General features: G+C 45.7%; 1 protein-coding gene across 1 annotated transcript; it reads left to right on the forward strand.

Moving 5' to 3' along the window:
- Positions 1–921: 921 nt before the first annotated feature.
- KCTD12 (potassium channel tetramerization domain containing 12) lies at positions 922–3,040 on the forward strand. The gene has a single exon (XM_021697928.1). It carries the CDS (start codon positions 1,089–1,091, stop codon positions 2,070–2,072), a length of 984 nt encoding a protein of 327 aa, XP_021553603.1. The 5' UTR covers positions 922–1,088; the 3' UTR covers positions 2,073–3,040.
- Positions 3,041–13,300: the final 10,260 nt, after the last annotated feature.

The following is a 13,300-nucleotide window of genomic DNA, read 5'->3' on the forward strand; positions in this document are numbered from 1 at the left end:
TCCTCGTTTTGCGGCGAGATTCAGCGAAGGCTGAAAGGGCCCGGGAGGCGGAGCGGTTACTTCGGCCTCCCTACTCGCCCGGCAGGCTGGCCTCCACCCTCAGGGGAACGCGCCACCGAGTCACTCCTTGAGCGCACCCAAGTTCTCCCGTGGCCACTGCAGCTCATTTCCTTCTACCTTGAGGTCTCTCAACCAATGAGTTTGCCTCTTCACCCAGAAAAGCAACTATCGGTGACAGCTGTATGGCTGAAGAGTGAGGTGAGTTTTTTGTTTCTCGGGCTTTTTCGAGGCTAGTCGTTAACGTCAACAGTATCTGGTCGCCTCCGGACTGGGGCGGCCCCTTCCTCCCTCCAGATTGTTGGCGGCTCTTGAGGACTTTCAGCAACACCACAACCGACCAGGGCAGCGCCACAACCCCAGTGTTTGAAGCGGCCAGTTCCGGAGGCGACCGGGCCGAGGCGGCCGCGCACTTTTCTGCTGCCCGGGCAGGGGGAACCGAAAAGTTTACGTCCTCCTTCCAGGCGGGGTTAGGAGGGGAGAGGGCGCCGTGACAGCCCCTCCGAAGGAAGCTCGTCTTCCGAAGCGGCCCGTCCCAGGCTCTGTCCATCTTGGAGGGGAAGAAAGTTGGGCGGGAGCGGGAAGGGTTCGAGCGCGGGCCCGGCGAGGTGGAGGTGGGGCGATTGGAGAGTCGGGTCGCCCCCGACGCGCGCGAGCCGGGGTGGAGCCAGCAGCCGGGCGCGGCGTCAGCGTTTAGGATGCAAATCGATTCCCCGCTCCGCCGTCCCCCCCCCCCCCGCCCGCCCGGGGGAGCAGGGCTCCGCCGCTCCGCAGCCGCCCCCGCCTCCAGCGCGCCGCGGCGCCGGAGCGGGCGGCTCTACTTAAGCCGCGCCCGGGCCGAGACCCGGCACTCGCCTGGAGCGCGCGGGTGAGGCGGGCCGAGCGCACCGGGGTTCTCGGGGACTCTGCGCGGCTCGCGGCGGCGGCGGCGGCCGGAGCGCAGGGCTGAGCCAGCGTCCGGGAAAGGCGGCGGCGGCTTCGGCGCGCGGCCCCGCTCCCTGCCACCACCCCAGACCGGCCACCTCTTTGCCATGGCTCTGGCGGACAGCACACGTGGATTACCCAACGGGGGCGGCGGCGGGGGTGGCAGCGGCTCGTCGTCCTCCTCGGCGGAGCCGCCGCTCTTCCCCGACATCGTGGAGCTGAACGTGGGGGGGCAGGTGTATGTGACCCGGCGCTGCACGGTGGTGTCGGTGCCCGACTCGCTGCTCTGGCGCATGTTCACGCAGCAGCAGCCGCAGGAGCTGGCCCGGGACAGCAAAGGCCGCTTCTTTCTGGACCGAGACGGCTTCCTCTTCCGCTACATCCTGGATTACCTGCGGGACTTGCAGCTCGTGCTGCCCGACTATTTCCCCGAGCGCAGCCGGCTGCAGCGCGAGGCCGAGTACTTCGAGCTGCCCGAGCTCGTGCGCCGCCTCGGGGCGCCCCAGCAGCCCGGGCCCGGGCCGCCGCCGCCGCACTCGCGGCGCGGGGTGCAGAAGGAGGGCTCGCTGGGCGACGAGCTGCTGCCGCTCGGCTACGCGGAGCCGGAGCAGCAAGAGGGCTCGTCGGCCGGGGCGCCGTCGCCCACGCTGGAGCTGGCTAGCCGCAGCCCGTCCGGGGGTGCGGCGGGCCCGCTGCTCACGCCGTCCCAGTCGTTGGACGGCAGCCGGCGCTCGGGCTACATCACCATCGGCTACCGCGGCTCCTACACTATCGGGCGGGACGCGCAGGCGGACGCCAAGTTCCGGCGAGTGGCACGCATCACCGTGTGCGGCAAGACGTCGCTGGCCAAGGAGGTGTTCGGCGACACCCTGAATGAGAGCCGGGACCCGGACCGGCCTCCCGAGCGCTACACTTCGCGCTATTACCTCAAGTTCAACTTCCTGGAGCAGGCCTTCGACAAGCTGTCCGAGTCGGGCTTCCACATGGTGGCGTGCAGTTCCACCGGCACCTGCGCCTTCGCCAGCAGCACCGACCAGAGCGAGGACAAGATCTGGACCAGCTACACGGAGTACGTCTTCTGCAGGGAGTGAGCTCCCCAGACCCCCTCGCGGCTCCAGCTCTCCCATCCCCCCTCCTTCCTGCCGAGGAGAGGATTATAGATCTCCCCTCCTATCCCACGCCTTTCCATTCCCGTCTCCCACCTTTAGTAGCTGGGCCAGGCCCACTCACCGCCCCCCCCCGCCCCCACTTGAGAACCTGCAGCCGCAAATCCTCTCGGCTTCTTCGTCTTCTTTGGACCCCGCTAACCGAGAGAGCCCCCTCCAGTGCTTCCTCTGCCCCCTGACTCAAACCACCCCTCCCCTGGATTGTCCTTCAGTCTGGATCTAATGGGGGCAGTGTGGCCACAAAGTCACCAAGTACCTGGGGATGGCAGAATTGTTCAGAACCTGATTGGACCCTGTCCAGTGTGTAGAAGATTGAAATCCCAAGCCCTTTTGACTCATTCGCGGCTTAAGAGATCAGAATTGAGAACACTGGGAATAGTTAGTGTTTTAAAAGGTCATTACGTAACCTTTTGGCCCTCTTTAAAGGTAGAGTTTTAGAGGGCTGGATGGAAGACTCTGGACCTGGAATTAGGATCCCGTGTAGGCAGGTCAGTGACTACAAAATGAATAAAGTTTTGACAAGTTATAGGTAGAAGTAGGAAAAGAATCTAGTGCTGGCACAATGAAGGATCGTATCTCTTCCGTGCACAATGAAAGGTCTTCGCCTGTGGCTTAAACTTGTAGAAAGTCACTCTCCTGCGTTAGGAGGCATCCTTTCTCCTTGGCTCCAGCGCGCAATGCGCTTAGTTCGACTGGTCAAGGCCGCCCTTCCTGGCGGGAGGGAGCAAGAGTGCTGACGCCGGCAAGGGCCAGACAGCCCAGGTCACCAAGCACTGCGGGAAGTCACCCGGCCGTGACTGTAAACGGAGCTGGGTAGTAGTAATGCACGCCGTGGGTATTAAGAAAGCCCGTATTCTTGCAGTGAATGGCAGTAGGACTTTAGCTTGTAAGACTTGGGGGGGGGGATGGGGAGGGAGGAAGGAGGGGTGAAGGGGTGGGAAGGGAGGAGCAGACACATTCATTTATTATTTGAAAGGTGGAAGTTTGTGCCATCCGTTCGAGTACACGCACATTTAAAAAATAGTGCACACAAACGTGCAAAGCATTTTATAAAGATTAATAACAGATCCACTCTTATCTGGCAGTTTAATGAACTAACTGTTTTGAGTCCTAAACTTAGAAGTTGCTGATACTTACATAACCTAACCAAAGAGTTACCCAGTAGTTTTTGAACTTTAGTTTCGTTTTTTTTTAAACTTTATTTTCTTGATTATAAATCCTGATTTTAAGATCTATTAACGAGCAAAATCGTCTGATTTTGGTTAAACTTAAGATCTCTTCTTCTTAAAAATCCGTATTTTCTTCAAACCCAGCCAATGTTGACTTCTGGGCAAACCCCGAAATCCTGAAAATGCCATTTCTTTTCTGCAGATGGTTTGAAATGAAGGTGGAATCTTTTTGGGTGACAGCTGCAGAGCCATAGAAGCACCAGGGGCTGCCCATCTGTAGGTAGCCGTACAATGACATGTTTTTAAATGAAGGCGAAAAAGTACTTACAAGTGGGCTGAGCAATAAAATAGTGTTTTAGGTAAATGCAAGAGAAACAGAAGGAGACCTGGTTGCCTTATACCTTTACTCTAACACGGAATAAATTCCCACTGCATATCCTGTCTACCCCTTAGGTGAAGGGAAGTCAATCCTTGTCTTTCATGCTGTGTGGCTCCTTTGGATATTCTGTGATGACGGAGAAGCCTTTCCTTTTTCATTAGTTTCAGCAGTTTCTCTGAAGTATGTTTTTAAAGATTTTGTAAGAGTCGTTTTCAGTGTTCAAATTAGTGCTATTTTTTCTTCTTTTTAAAAATGAATCTTGTACTGTACCTTACTATGTCCATAACAGATACTAAGAATTGGAACAGTTTTATTCTTAGACTCATGTGATCCAATCTGTATATACCATATATAAACATTTTACATGAATCATTTAGTTTTTTAATTCATTTACTAATGCTAACAGATTTCCTATATTTACCCCCAGTAACGTGCATCAGATGGTGTATATACTAAAGCAACATGTTTTCATGAGTTTCTTAGATCTTTGTCTCTGGGGACACCGGGTTAGGAAAAAATACATAATTTTAAAACTGAGTTTGCTCTATACTTTTTTCCTGGCTGTTAGTTATGTACTAATAATGTGTCCGTTAACTGTCCACTTAGGATCGAGGTACCTGTATTTTTAACCCACTAATTCTTTTTTTTTTTTTTCAATTGGTAAACAAAGATTTGAAGTCTTTTCATTGGAGTTAAATTTTTAGAAAGGTAAAGTTAGCTTTATGTATGAAGACTGTAATTGTAAGGGAAATGGAAGCAGAAATCCAGGAAGTTGGGTTTGCTTATATGTTGGGTGTGTTCTCAGAGTAGGTGATGGAACAGAGCTTATCTCTGTTCCAAGCCTGAAATAATTTAGCAAAGTCGCTTTCTGGACAGAAGAGTGCCACAGAGATTTCTCCACACTGTATGGTGTTCTGTTAGATTGTGCGACAGAAAGCACATACTTGAGAACATTTTAGGACAGATCAAATCCACTGACAGATGGCAAGACTCTGGGATTCTGATTTTCCCTGTTCAACCTGCACAACTCCGGGAGTCATGGGAAACTGCTGAAGTTTTGTTTGTGCCACTCAAGTCTTAATGAATTTTATCTCGTAAAGCTTTGAGTTGAGCTATTCCACTTCTTTGGCCTTATGGATCTTACTTCCCCACACACCCTGGCTGCCCTGCAGTGCTCCCCTACCCCTTTCATTATGTCAAAGACTGGGAATTTAAATGGTTAGAGACCGTTAACTGACTTCTTTTCCTAGGGATGACTGTCCCCTCTTAAGGTCGGCTGTCGAAAAATGAAAATATTCTACTTCCAGCCCAAAGTAAAGGCTGGGTAGGAAACTCATTCTACGCTGGGTGGATCCTCTGTGAGGTGACTTAGCGTGGGCACTTTGGGGTTCCCTCTCTTCCATGTGCCGTGGGCCACAGAAGGACCCTTGGTAATCTACAAAGTGGGCTGGAGTGTCGGTGGTCACCTCTGAAGTTGGATGGGATATCGAGGGTCCATGCGAGTAAGCCCTCCAAAGATACCATTCAAATAACCATTCAGATAATTATGACTGCAGGAAGCTGACCCAGTGTAGCGTGCATTTACCATGGCTTTAATGCCTATTTGGTTCATGAGTACAAGGGAGTGACGTGAGATTTAACAAATTTCATTAAAAAAAAAAAAAAGAATTGTTGACAGTGGTGGTTAAAAACACATGCACCACGTTAATGCTTTTGCACCAGGTATTGGATAAGTCGCCTGTTTTTTAATACATGTAGACCATGAATCATAGTCAGTCTAATTTTTCAAATTGTACGTTGTGGAAAATACCCCTTGGAGGTGTGAGACTTAGAATTTTTTTTTCCCTTTCAGTACTGTTTTTATTCTTGTGTTTCTTTTTTTGTGGTGGTGGTGGTGGTGGTTTTTTGTTTTTGTTTTTTTGGGGGGTTTTTTTTGGCATTGATAGCAAAGTGAAAATTTGTAAGACTAGCCAAAATTGTCTTCTCTTTCAAACCAGATCCATATATGGGGCCTGTTGCTTCTCTGAGGAAATGCATAATCTGAATTCTCAGACAAAAATGGGCAACTGGCAATGCTCATAACATATTCCAATTTTTATTGGAATTTTCCATGGAGTGTTATTACATTGAAGCCATGTAAGGTGAAGCTTTGGTAATTTTTTACTTTTTAAATTATGTAAATTCTAATCTAATATTCAAAACATTTTGTACTCCACATGAAAAATGCTAAATTGTGGTGCAAGATTTTAGAAAAGTATTGACTGGAGGGGTTGAATTCTGTAAGAATTTCTTTTATAGTCTCAATCGTAAGTACTTTACTCAACTGACTTAAATTTCTAAAATAGTAAAGGAATATTTTTTATTGTAAACTTAGCAGAGTAAATCCTTTGGAATTTCTTTCGGTTTTTCCTTATGATAACTCATTTAAAAACTGAATTAGTTTTCTTAGATGACATAAGTCTGTCTTTTGAGAATAAATAAAATACTCTTGGGTTTTCAGTGGCTATAGTACCTGATGCAAGGTTTCCTAGAGCCCGAAACAAGTTATGTTGAAGTTAACTTTTCTTTGTCACAATTTTGGACAATAAAAATCTTAAAGATCTTTGAATTTGAAGATTTAGATTCTCTACTGGGGACCTTGAAACTGAGATGGAAGAAATCCAAGCATACTCTTTACATTAGAGTTTAATCCTGTGTGGTAGGATGATGAATAGTTGATCAAGAATCCTTGTCACCTTATACATTTTGTGTTTTTTTCCCCCACAGGCCAAGTTTTTTTGTATTTTAAATGTATTTTGAGGTATGTGAACATTCATTGTAATGTAAACTATTATACAACTGTCTTTGTGACTTTATAGGCAAGTGAATTTGGCCATTATTATTGAATACAAATGATGATAATTCGTTTGTGACCACTCACCCATCATTAGTGACATTTAATGACAAAAGTTTAAGACGTCCGTTGTGATGTTAATTATATGTTATTTAAATTTTTTCCTACATCTGAAAAACTTGTATCTGCCAAACAATCTAAGATTTCCACAGAGCTCTCTGGGATTATGCAATTGTTAAAAACGTTATATGCTAAGTGATACGTATCACTGAGCCATTTTCTCAAAATAGAAGGGCAAGGAAAAAAAATCATAACGATTATCAGATTTTTCTAATGAAACAGAAAGCCAAGAAAAAAAATCCCTCTATATTTTAAAAAAGACAATTCAGACGAGCCCAAACTTTAAGTGAGAATTTCTTCAACCATCTAAATGCTCTAGAGATTTTCGTTCTCCCTGTTCACAACCAGTTGTGTAATAGACCTACTGGATACTGTTTTCCTCCCTGTGTGTGAAGTAATGGATCATTGATTATGTGACTTGTTATGTATTCTATTAAACACTAGAGAATAAAACATTCACTCCTTTACTTATTCCTTTTGGCTCCTGGGTATGGATTGGCTTGAACACTGGTCTGATTTCATTTAAGGGGTTAAGGACTGGGAATGAATGCTTCCCAGGTTGTTGTGGGGCTGATGATGAGCATTATGCCATCAGAAGGACTCCTCCCTGTGTAATTGGACCGCTTGGCTAGGAGTGAACAGGCTTTTCCCCTAGAGTTTCTTGCCAAGAATGCGTATTGTCAAGGTGGATTGGTACTCAATGTGGAGGAAGAGTCCTTCACATTTTCTTTGACCTCAGTCTTAGCAGCGTATGCAAATTGTTTTGAACATGGGGAATGAAGGTAGAGATGCCTTTTAAAGTTTGTGGAGGGGCGGGGCTCCTGGGTGGCTAGTTGGGTAAGCGTCTGACTCCTGATTTCAGCTCAGGTCATGATCTCTGGGTCCTGAGATGGAGCCCTGTGTCGGGCTCTGTGCTAGGCATGGAGCCTGCTTAAGATTCTCTCCCTCTCTCTCTCTTGCTGCTCTTTCCTGGCTCACACTTGCTCTCTCTCTGTCTCTCTCAAAAAAAAAGTTCATAGGGAAAAAGAAACTTTCAGACATGCCTTAATTAAAAGTATAATTCATGAAGATAAATTTCCAAAGAATGTTGGGAGAAGATCTGCATTTTTATGTTAGGGTCTCTTTCCTGCATCCCCTCCATCATTGGTGACGCTCTTCCTGAAAGAGCACAGTGCCTTCCGGACTGAGAAACCAGCCAAGGCAATGGCAGTGGTACCGGAAGCCAGGAGTGCGCTTGCAGAGTGCGCGGGGCTTCGCCCTTCCTCTTTGCTTTTGCCTGTACTTCCTCTAGATAGCTTTTGTTTTGAAAGTGTGTGTGTTCATGTACAAATACACATAAACAATTTGGTTTTTTGAAAAGTTTATGTGAAAATTTTAAGCAATATAATTTCTGTGTATAATAACAAGTCAATCTCCCTCCTCCAGTAACCCCTGGAGGGTTTTTTTTCCCCCCAGGGGAACCATTGGTATATTTTTACAGAGTCATCCTATATATAATAAATATATATATTCCTCCCTTTTTTCGATTCAGTAGGAATTACACCTGTCCTGTGCCCTGCTTTCTTCTTTGAACCACACATTCTGAAGCTCTTGCAGTGCACGGGTGAACGTGTAGCAAGGATCGACCTCATTCTACTTGATAGCTATGGGATACTGTGCGTGATGGGTCATTGTCTGGCTGTGGTGTCATTTATTTTACCAGTCCTGTCTTGATGGGCATTTAAGTTTTCAGTTTTTTTGTTTCTACTCCAAAGAGTGCTGTATTGAATATCTTTTCACATATGTGCAAATATATGACTTTTTTGGGTTTTTTTAAGGATTTTGTTTTATTTATTTGACAGAAAGAGACAGCGAGAGAGGGAACACAAGTAAGGGGAGTAGGAGCGGGAGAGGAAGAAGCAGGCTTCCCACCGAGCAGGGAGCCTGATGCGGGGCTCGATCCCAGGACCCTGGGATCATGACCTGAGCAAGGCAGACGCTTAACCGACTGAGCCACCCAGGCCCCCCTTTATGACTCTTTTTTGTATGAAGTGATGCCAAGAGAGAAATCACCTGTAGTCACTGTTTTCTTCTGCCCTGGAGACGGAAATGCTAGGATTCATTGGGAGCTCTCAAGGGAGTGGGGATGGTGGTAGATGGAGTAACTCTAGAATCATTGGATCTGCAGGTATGAAGTTTTATGTGGCCTTCATACTGGGGACAAGTCCTCCCTCCCAGGCCCCCCATTTTTCTATTTCCGAAGGTTATCTTTATTCCATTTTTAGTCTAGGGTTTTTTCCCCTCCCCCATGAATTACGGCTGACACTTGGTTTTTAGGGATATAATATAGAAGAGGAGCCATAATGTCATAATGTTTTCTCTGGGGGGGGAGTTGGAAAAGGATGGGACGCTATAGAATAGATATGGGGCCCTTTCTGGAATATCAGTTGGACTAACAGATGTGTATATTTGAGTTGGGAAATTAAGTCATTTAATTGGCAGGTAATTTACAAAAAATCTGTTTTATTTTATGGAAAAAATGATAAATTTACAAGAACTTCAAAGAGAGAACCCAAAACATTAAAGATAGTCTGAACTTAAAAAAAAAAAAAGGTACTTTGAACTTGTAAAATCTTAGGGACAGTTCACCCTCCTCTGTCATTAACAACTTGGTGGTGGGGTTGAGAATTTCTGCAGGTATATGCTGGGCTTATTTCTTGATGAATAGTTGAGAGAAAATGTTAACCTCTTTTTTTTTTTTAAGATTTTATTTATTCATTTGAGAGAGAGAGACCGAGGGAGAGGGAGGGAGGGAGAGAGAGAGAACAAACAGGGGAGGGGCAGAGGGAGAAGCTGGCTCCCCGCTGAGCTCAATCCCAGGACCTGGAGATTCCACCTGAGAGGAAGGCAGATGCTTAACCATCTGAGCCACCCGGGCGCCCCAAATGTTAACCAAGTCTTAAGTTCTCAGCTCTATTCTGTTCACGTAAGTTTCAAGGTCAATGTCCCTTTGGGGCCAGAATGCACCTCTCTTCCAATCACAGCCCCCTTAAGAGTGGCCTGTAGGGCGAGGTAGAAAGGAGGCACTCAGGGGCCACTTTAGGCCATTAATTCTTAACTTGGCTGCTGCAACTTTTTCTCATGCACAGTCATCCAGCATTCATTCATTTATTCAAAGTCTCTTGAGCACCCACTATGTGCCAGACTGTGCCAATCTGTGAGTAATGGGCCAGAATGAGTGAGCACTGAGCATTAGAAGGGAGCCAAATAATAACAAAATAACTTGGAGGTGCAGGGTTAGGATAGTCTGAGTAATTGCTGGGGAAAGAAAGGGGGATACCTGACTCAGGCTTCCTGGAGGAGGAGGTGCCAGCACGGAGGCTTAAAGGTAAAGGAGAGAAGGGGGGTTGCTTCTAAGACCTGAACACAGCGAAAACCAGAACCTCATGGGGGAAAAAAAAAGCCCTCCGCCCCTCCAAAAAAAACAACCAGCCAACCAACAAAAAAGCTGGAGTGGTAGTAAGAGCCAGATCAGGGTGACCATCATAGACCGTTAAAAGATAGAGATGTTAGTGTTTACTGAAGAATTTTAAGAATTTTAAGCAAGGTGTGAAATAATAAAAAATAATGCCACTTTTTCAAAGACCACTGGGAGCTCCGTGGGGGATGATTTGATGGGCCTAGGGAGTTGGAAGCCAGTTAGGCAGCTGTGTATGGGGTCAAGTTTATGTACATTAAGCCACATGGCAGAGCACCCAGCTGCGAGGGTGGGTAGGGTTTTGTTCACCTTTCTCCTCTCTTTGAACCTCTCAGGCCACACAGTTTTCTATGAGATTTGCTTGCAATGTATTGGGAGCACCATGTTTGAATGAGGAATTCTTCTGTTAATCCCTAGATCTGAGAATTAAGAGACATTTTATGGAGTCTTTGAGATACCTAATTATTTAGTAGGCACTTCATTGAGCACCTGTTATAGTACATCAAGCACTCTGAAACACCAACTCATCCTTTCAGCTTCAATAGTCATTCACTGAGTCCCTAATATATTTGAGACACAACAATCTCCTTTCAGGTATGTTTTCTTTTTTTTTTTTAAAGATTTTTATTTATTTATTTATTTGAGAGAGAGAGAATGAGAGACAGAGAGCATGAGAGGGAGGAGGGCCAGAGGGAGAAGCAGACTCCCCGCCGAGCAGGGAGCCCGACGCGGGACTCGATCCCGGGACTCCAGGATCATGACCTGAGCTGAAGGCAGTCGCTTAACCAACTGAGCCACCCAGGCGCCCCTCAGGTATGTTTTCTTTACCTTCAACAGTGGAGAGCAAAACGGTAGACTGGCCAGGTAAAGGGCCTTTACTTCTGACACTACCAGAAATCATGGAAAGCTTAGCACTATTGGGCCTTATACACTTTGCATGTCTAGAGTTTTATGAACACTACCTTTCCCCCACAATTCTTTTAAATACCCTTGATAGCTACTAAGAATGATTTCCCCCCCTGTTTTTCAAAGGGAAAAAGATGAAGCACAGGATTGCGGAGCCGGAGGTGGTGTGGGAGGTGGGGTGGGGAGAGGACCCGAACGGGTTTGGGATAAGGGGCTTCCTGGGTCAAGTGGGGGTCCCATTCCCCTGGACTTGCCTTGACATGGGTGGAGGAGGAGAGGACTAAAGAGAAAAGGACTGTTGCTCTTGGTCGTAATGGAGAAACGATGACCATTCCAACCTGACTGAGGACATGTTGTCTTTTTATTCATTGATGTGCAAAACTGTAGTCCAAGCAAAATTAGAGCATAAGAACAAGAAAAAAAAAAAAAAAATGAAGCACAGTAATGACAGATTCTAAAATTAGTTATTTGGACTTCCCCTTTGTTTTATAACAGTCAACATTTCCCAAGTGATTTACAAATTGTTCCTCATTAATTCATTCCCTCTCTCCACTCTACTACTTTCCAAGTGGGTGAGGGAGAGAATCTAAGGTTAGAACAAGCCCTCATTTCTGTATATAGAAGGAAAAGGGCAGTAGAAGTATCTTCTTGTTTGGGCTTTATCTGTCTTCGAAAAGCACTGAATGAAGCCACACAGTTTCCAGCGAGAAGAATGTGAAGGACATTGACCGGGAGTTTAGGCTCCCTGGTGACTTGGGCTGCTTGCTTCTACTTTATGCTGTTAGTTTTAATCTTCACTTAGCCTTGACATTAATTTACCCATTTATGGGGGATGGGGGGAACATTTATTTCTTTATATTTGCTTCAGGGCTCAATACAGTACCTAGCCCATAATAGGTCGTCCATAAAAGTTTGTTGAATAAATGAATGAATGCTCATGTTCATTCATCCTTTTTTAGGTATTAGGGAGAAAAAGAATGAACTTAAAATTTGCTCTTTACTCTTTTTTGGTAACACTACTAAGAATCAATAATCCCTAAAAAAAAAAAAAAAAAGAATCAATAATCCCTCTTTATACATACGTATTTTTTGAGAAATTGTAACTGTAGTTTCATAAATAAATCAATAGAAATGACTGCCCTTCTATATGATTTGAAAGTCACAAAGGTTACAAAAAGACCTAAACTAATGTGGGTATTTTCTCTGAATAGTTATTGGGTGGCAGGTGCTCCAAAACCCCACACCTTGACAATGTTTCCATTTTATGATGTAAGTCAAGTTCACTGAGAACCATGTTATAGGCTTTCATCCAAGGCTATTATTTATTACAAAGTTTTGAAAATCTTAACTGGAAAGTTTCAAGAGGTGCCCCTTAAGAGTTGTAGGAAAGAAATTTGACCTCCCTGGAACACTGGAGTATCCGGTTCCATATGTTCCGCTGGTAAGGGTTGTGGGTTTTTAAAACGACAGTTGCGAGAGCTTAAAAACAATAAATGATCTGTGCCATGATGCTCTGACCTTACAGTTCCGCTCAGAACCACGTGTGTTCCAAGTGTTAAGTACTTTCCATGAGCTGATGTCAGAGCTACTGCTATTAGGTCAAAGTGTTGCCTGCTCCATCTGGGAGGGTTACTTTTTAAGATATAAGTAAAAAACAACTACAGTGCTATGGACTGGATGTTTGCGTTCCCCCAAAATTCGCATGTTGAAATCCTGATCCCTGATGTGATGGTGTTCGGAGGTGGGGCCTCTGGGAGGTGAATAGTTCCTGAGGGTGGAACCCTCAAGAATGGGATTGGTGCCCTTAGACAAGAGACTCCAGAGAGCAGCCTTGTCTTTTCCATCATATGAGGACACAACTGGAAGCTGGCTGTCTAAACCAGAAAGTAGCCTCTCTTCAGACACGAAATCTGCCAGCGCCTTGATCTTGGACTTCCCCGCCTCCAGAAGTGAGAAGTAAATGTTTGTTCTTAAGTTCCCCCAGTCTATGGTATTTTTGTTACAGCAGCCCGAACTATGACAAATAACAGTGAAACTTTATCGTTGGTATTTCTCCTCTGGAATGTAGAGGTTCCTTCTCCCGGTATCTTAGAAGAATTCTCGAAACAAGTTTCATGTGATTATCCTCATACAGTTTAATTCTAGGTTGATAATTCTAGGTTTGAGTCAGTTTGGGGATAAGTAAGAAAATCAATCCTTTGTTTTAGTTTCTGGATCTAACAGATGAAGAGAGTCTTTGGGGCTTGAATCCTTTGACATTTGTCTTTGATCCACTCTATGACATAAGTG

This window comes from Neomonachus schauinslandi, chromosome 3 (assembly GCF_002201575.2).
Source record: "Neomonachus schauinslandi chromosome 3, ASM220157v2, whole genome shotgun sequence".
Classification (NCBI taxonomy): Eukaryota; Metazoa; Chordata; class Mammalia; order Carnivora; family Phocidae; genus Neomonachus; species Neomonachus schauinslandi.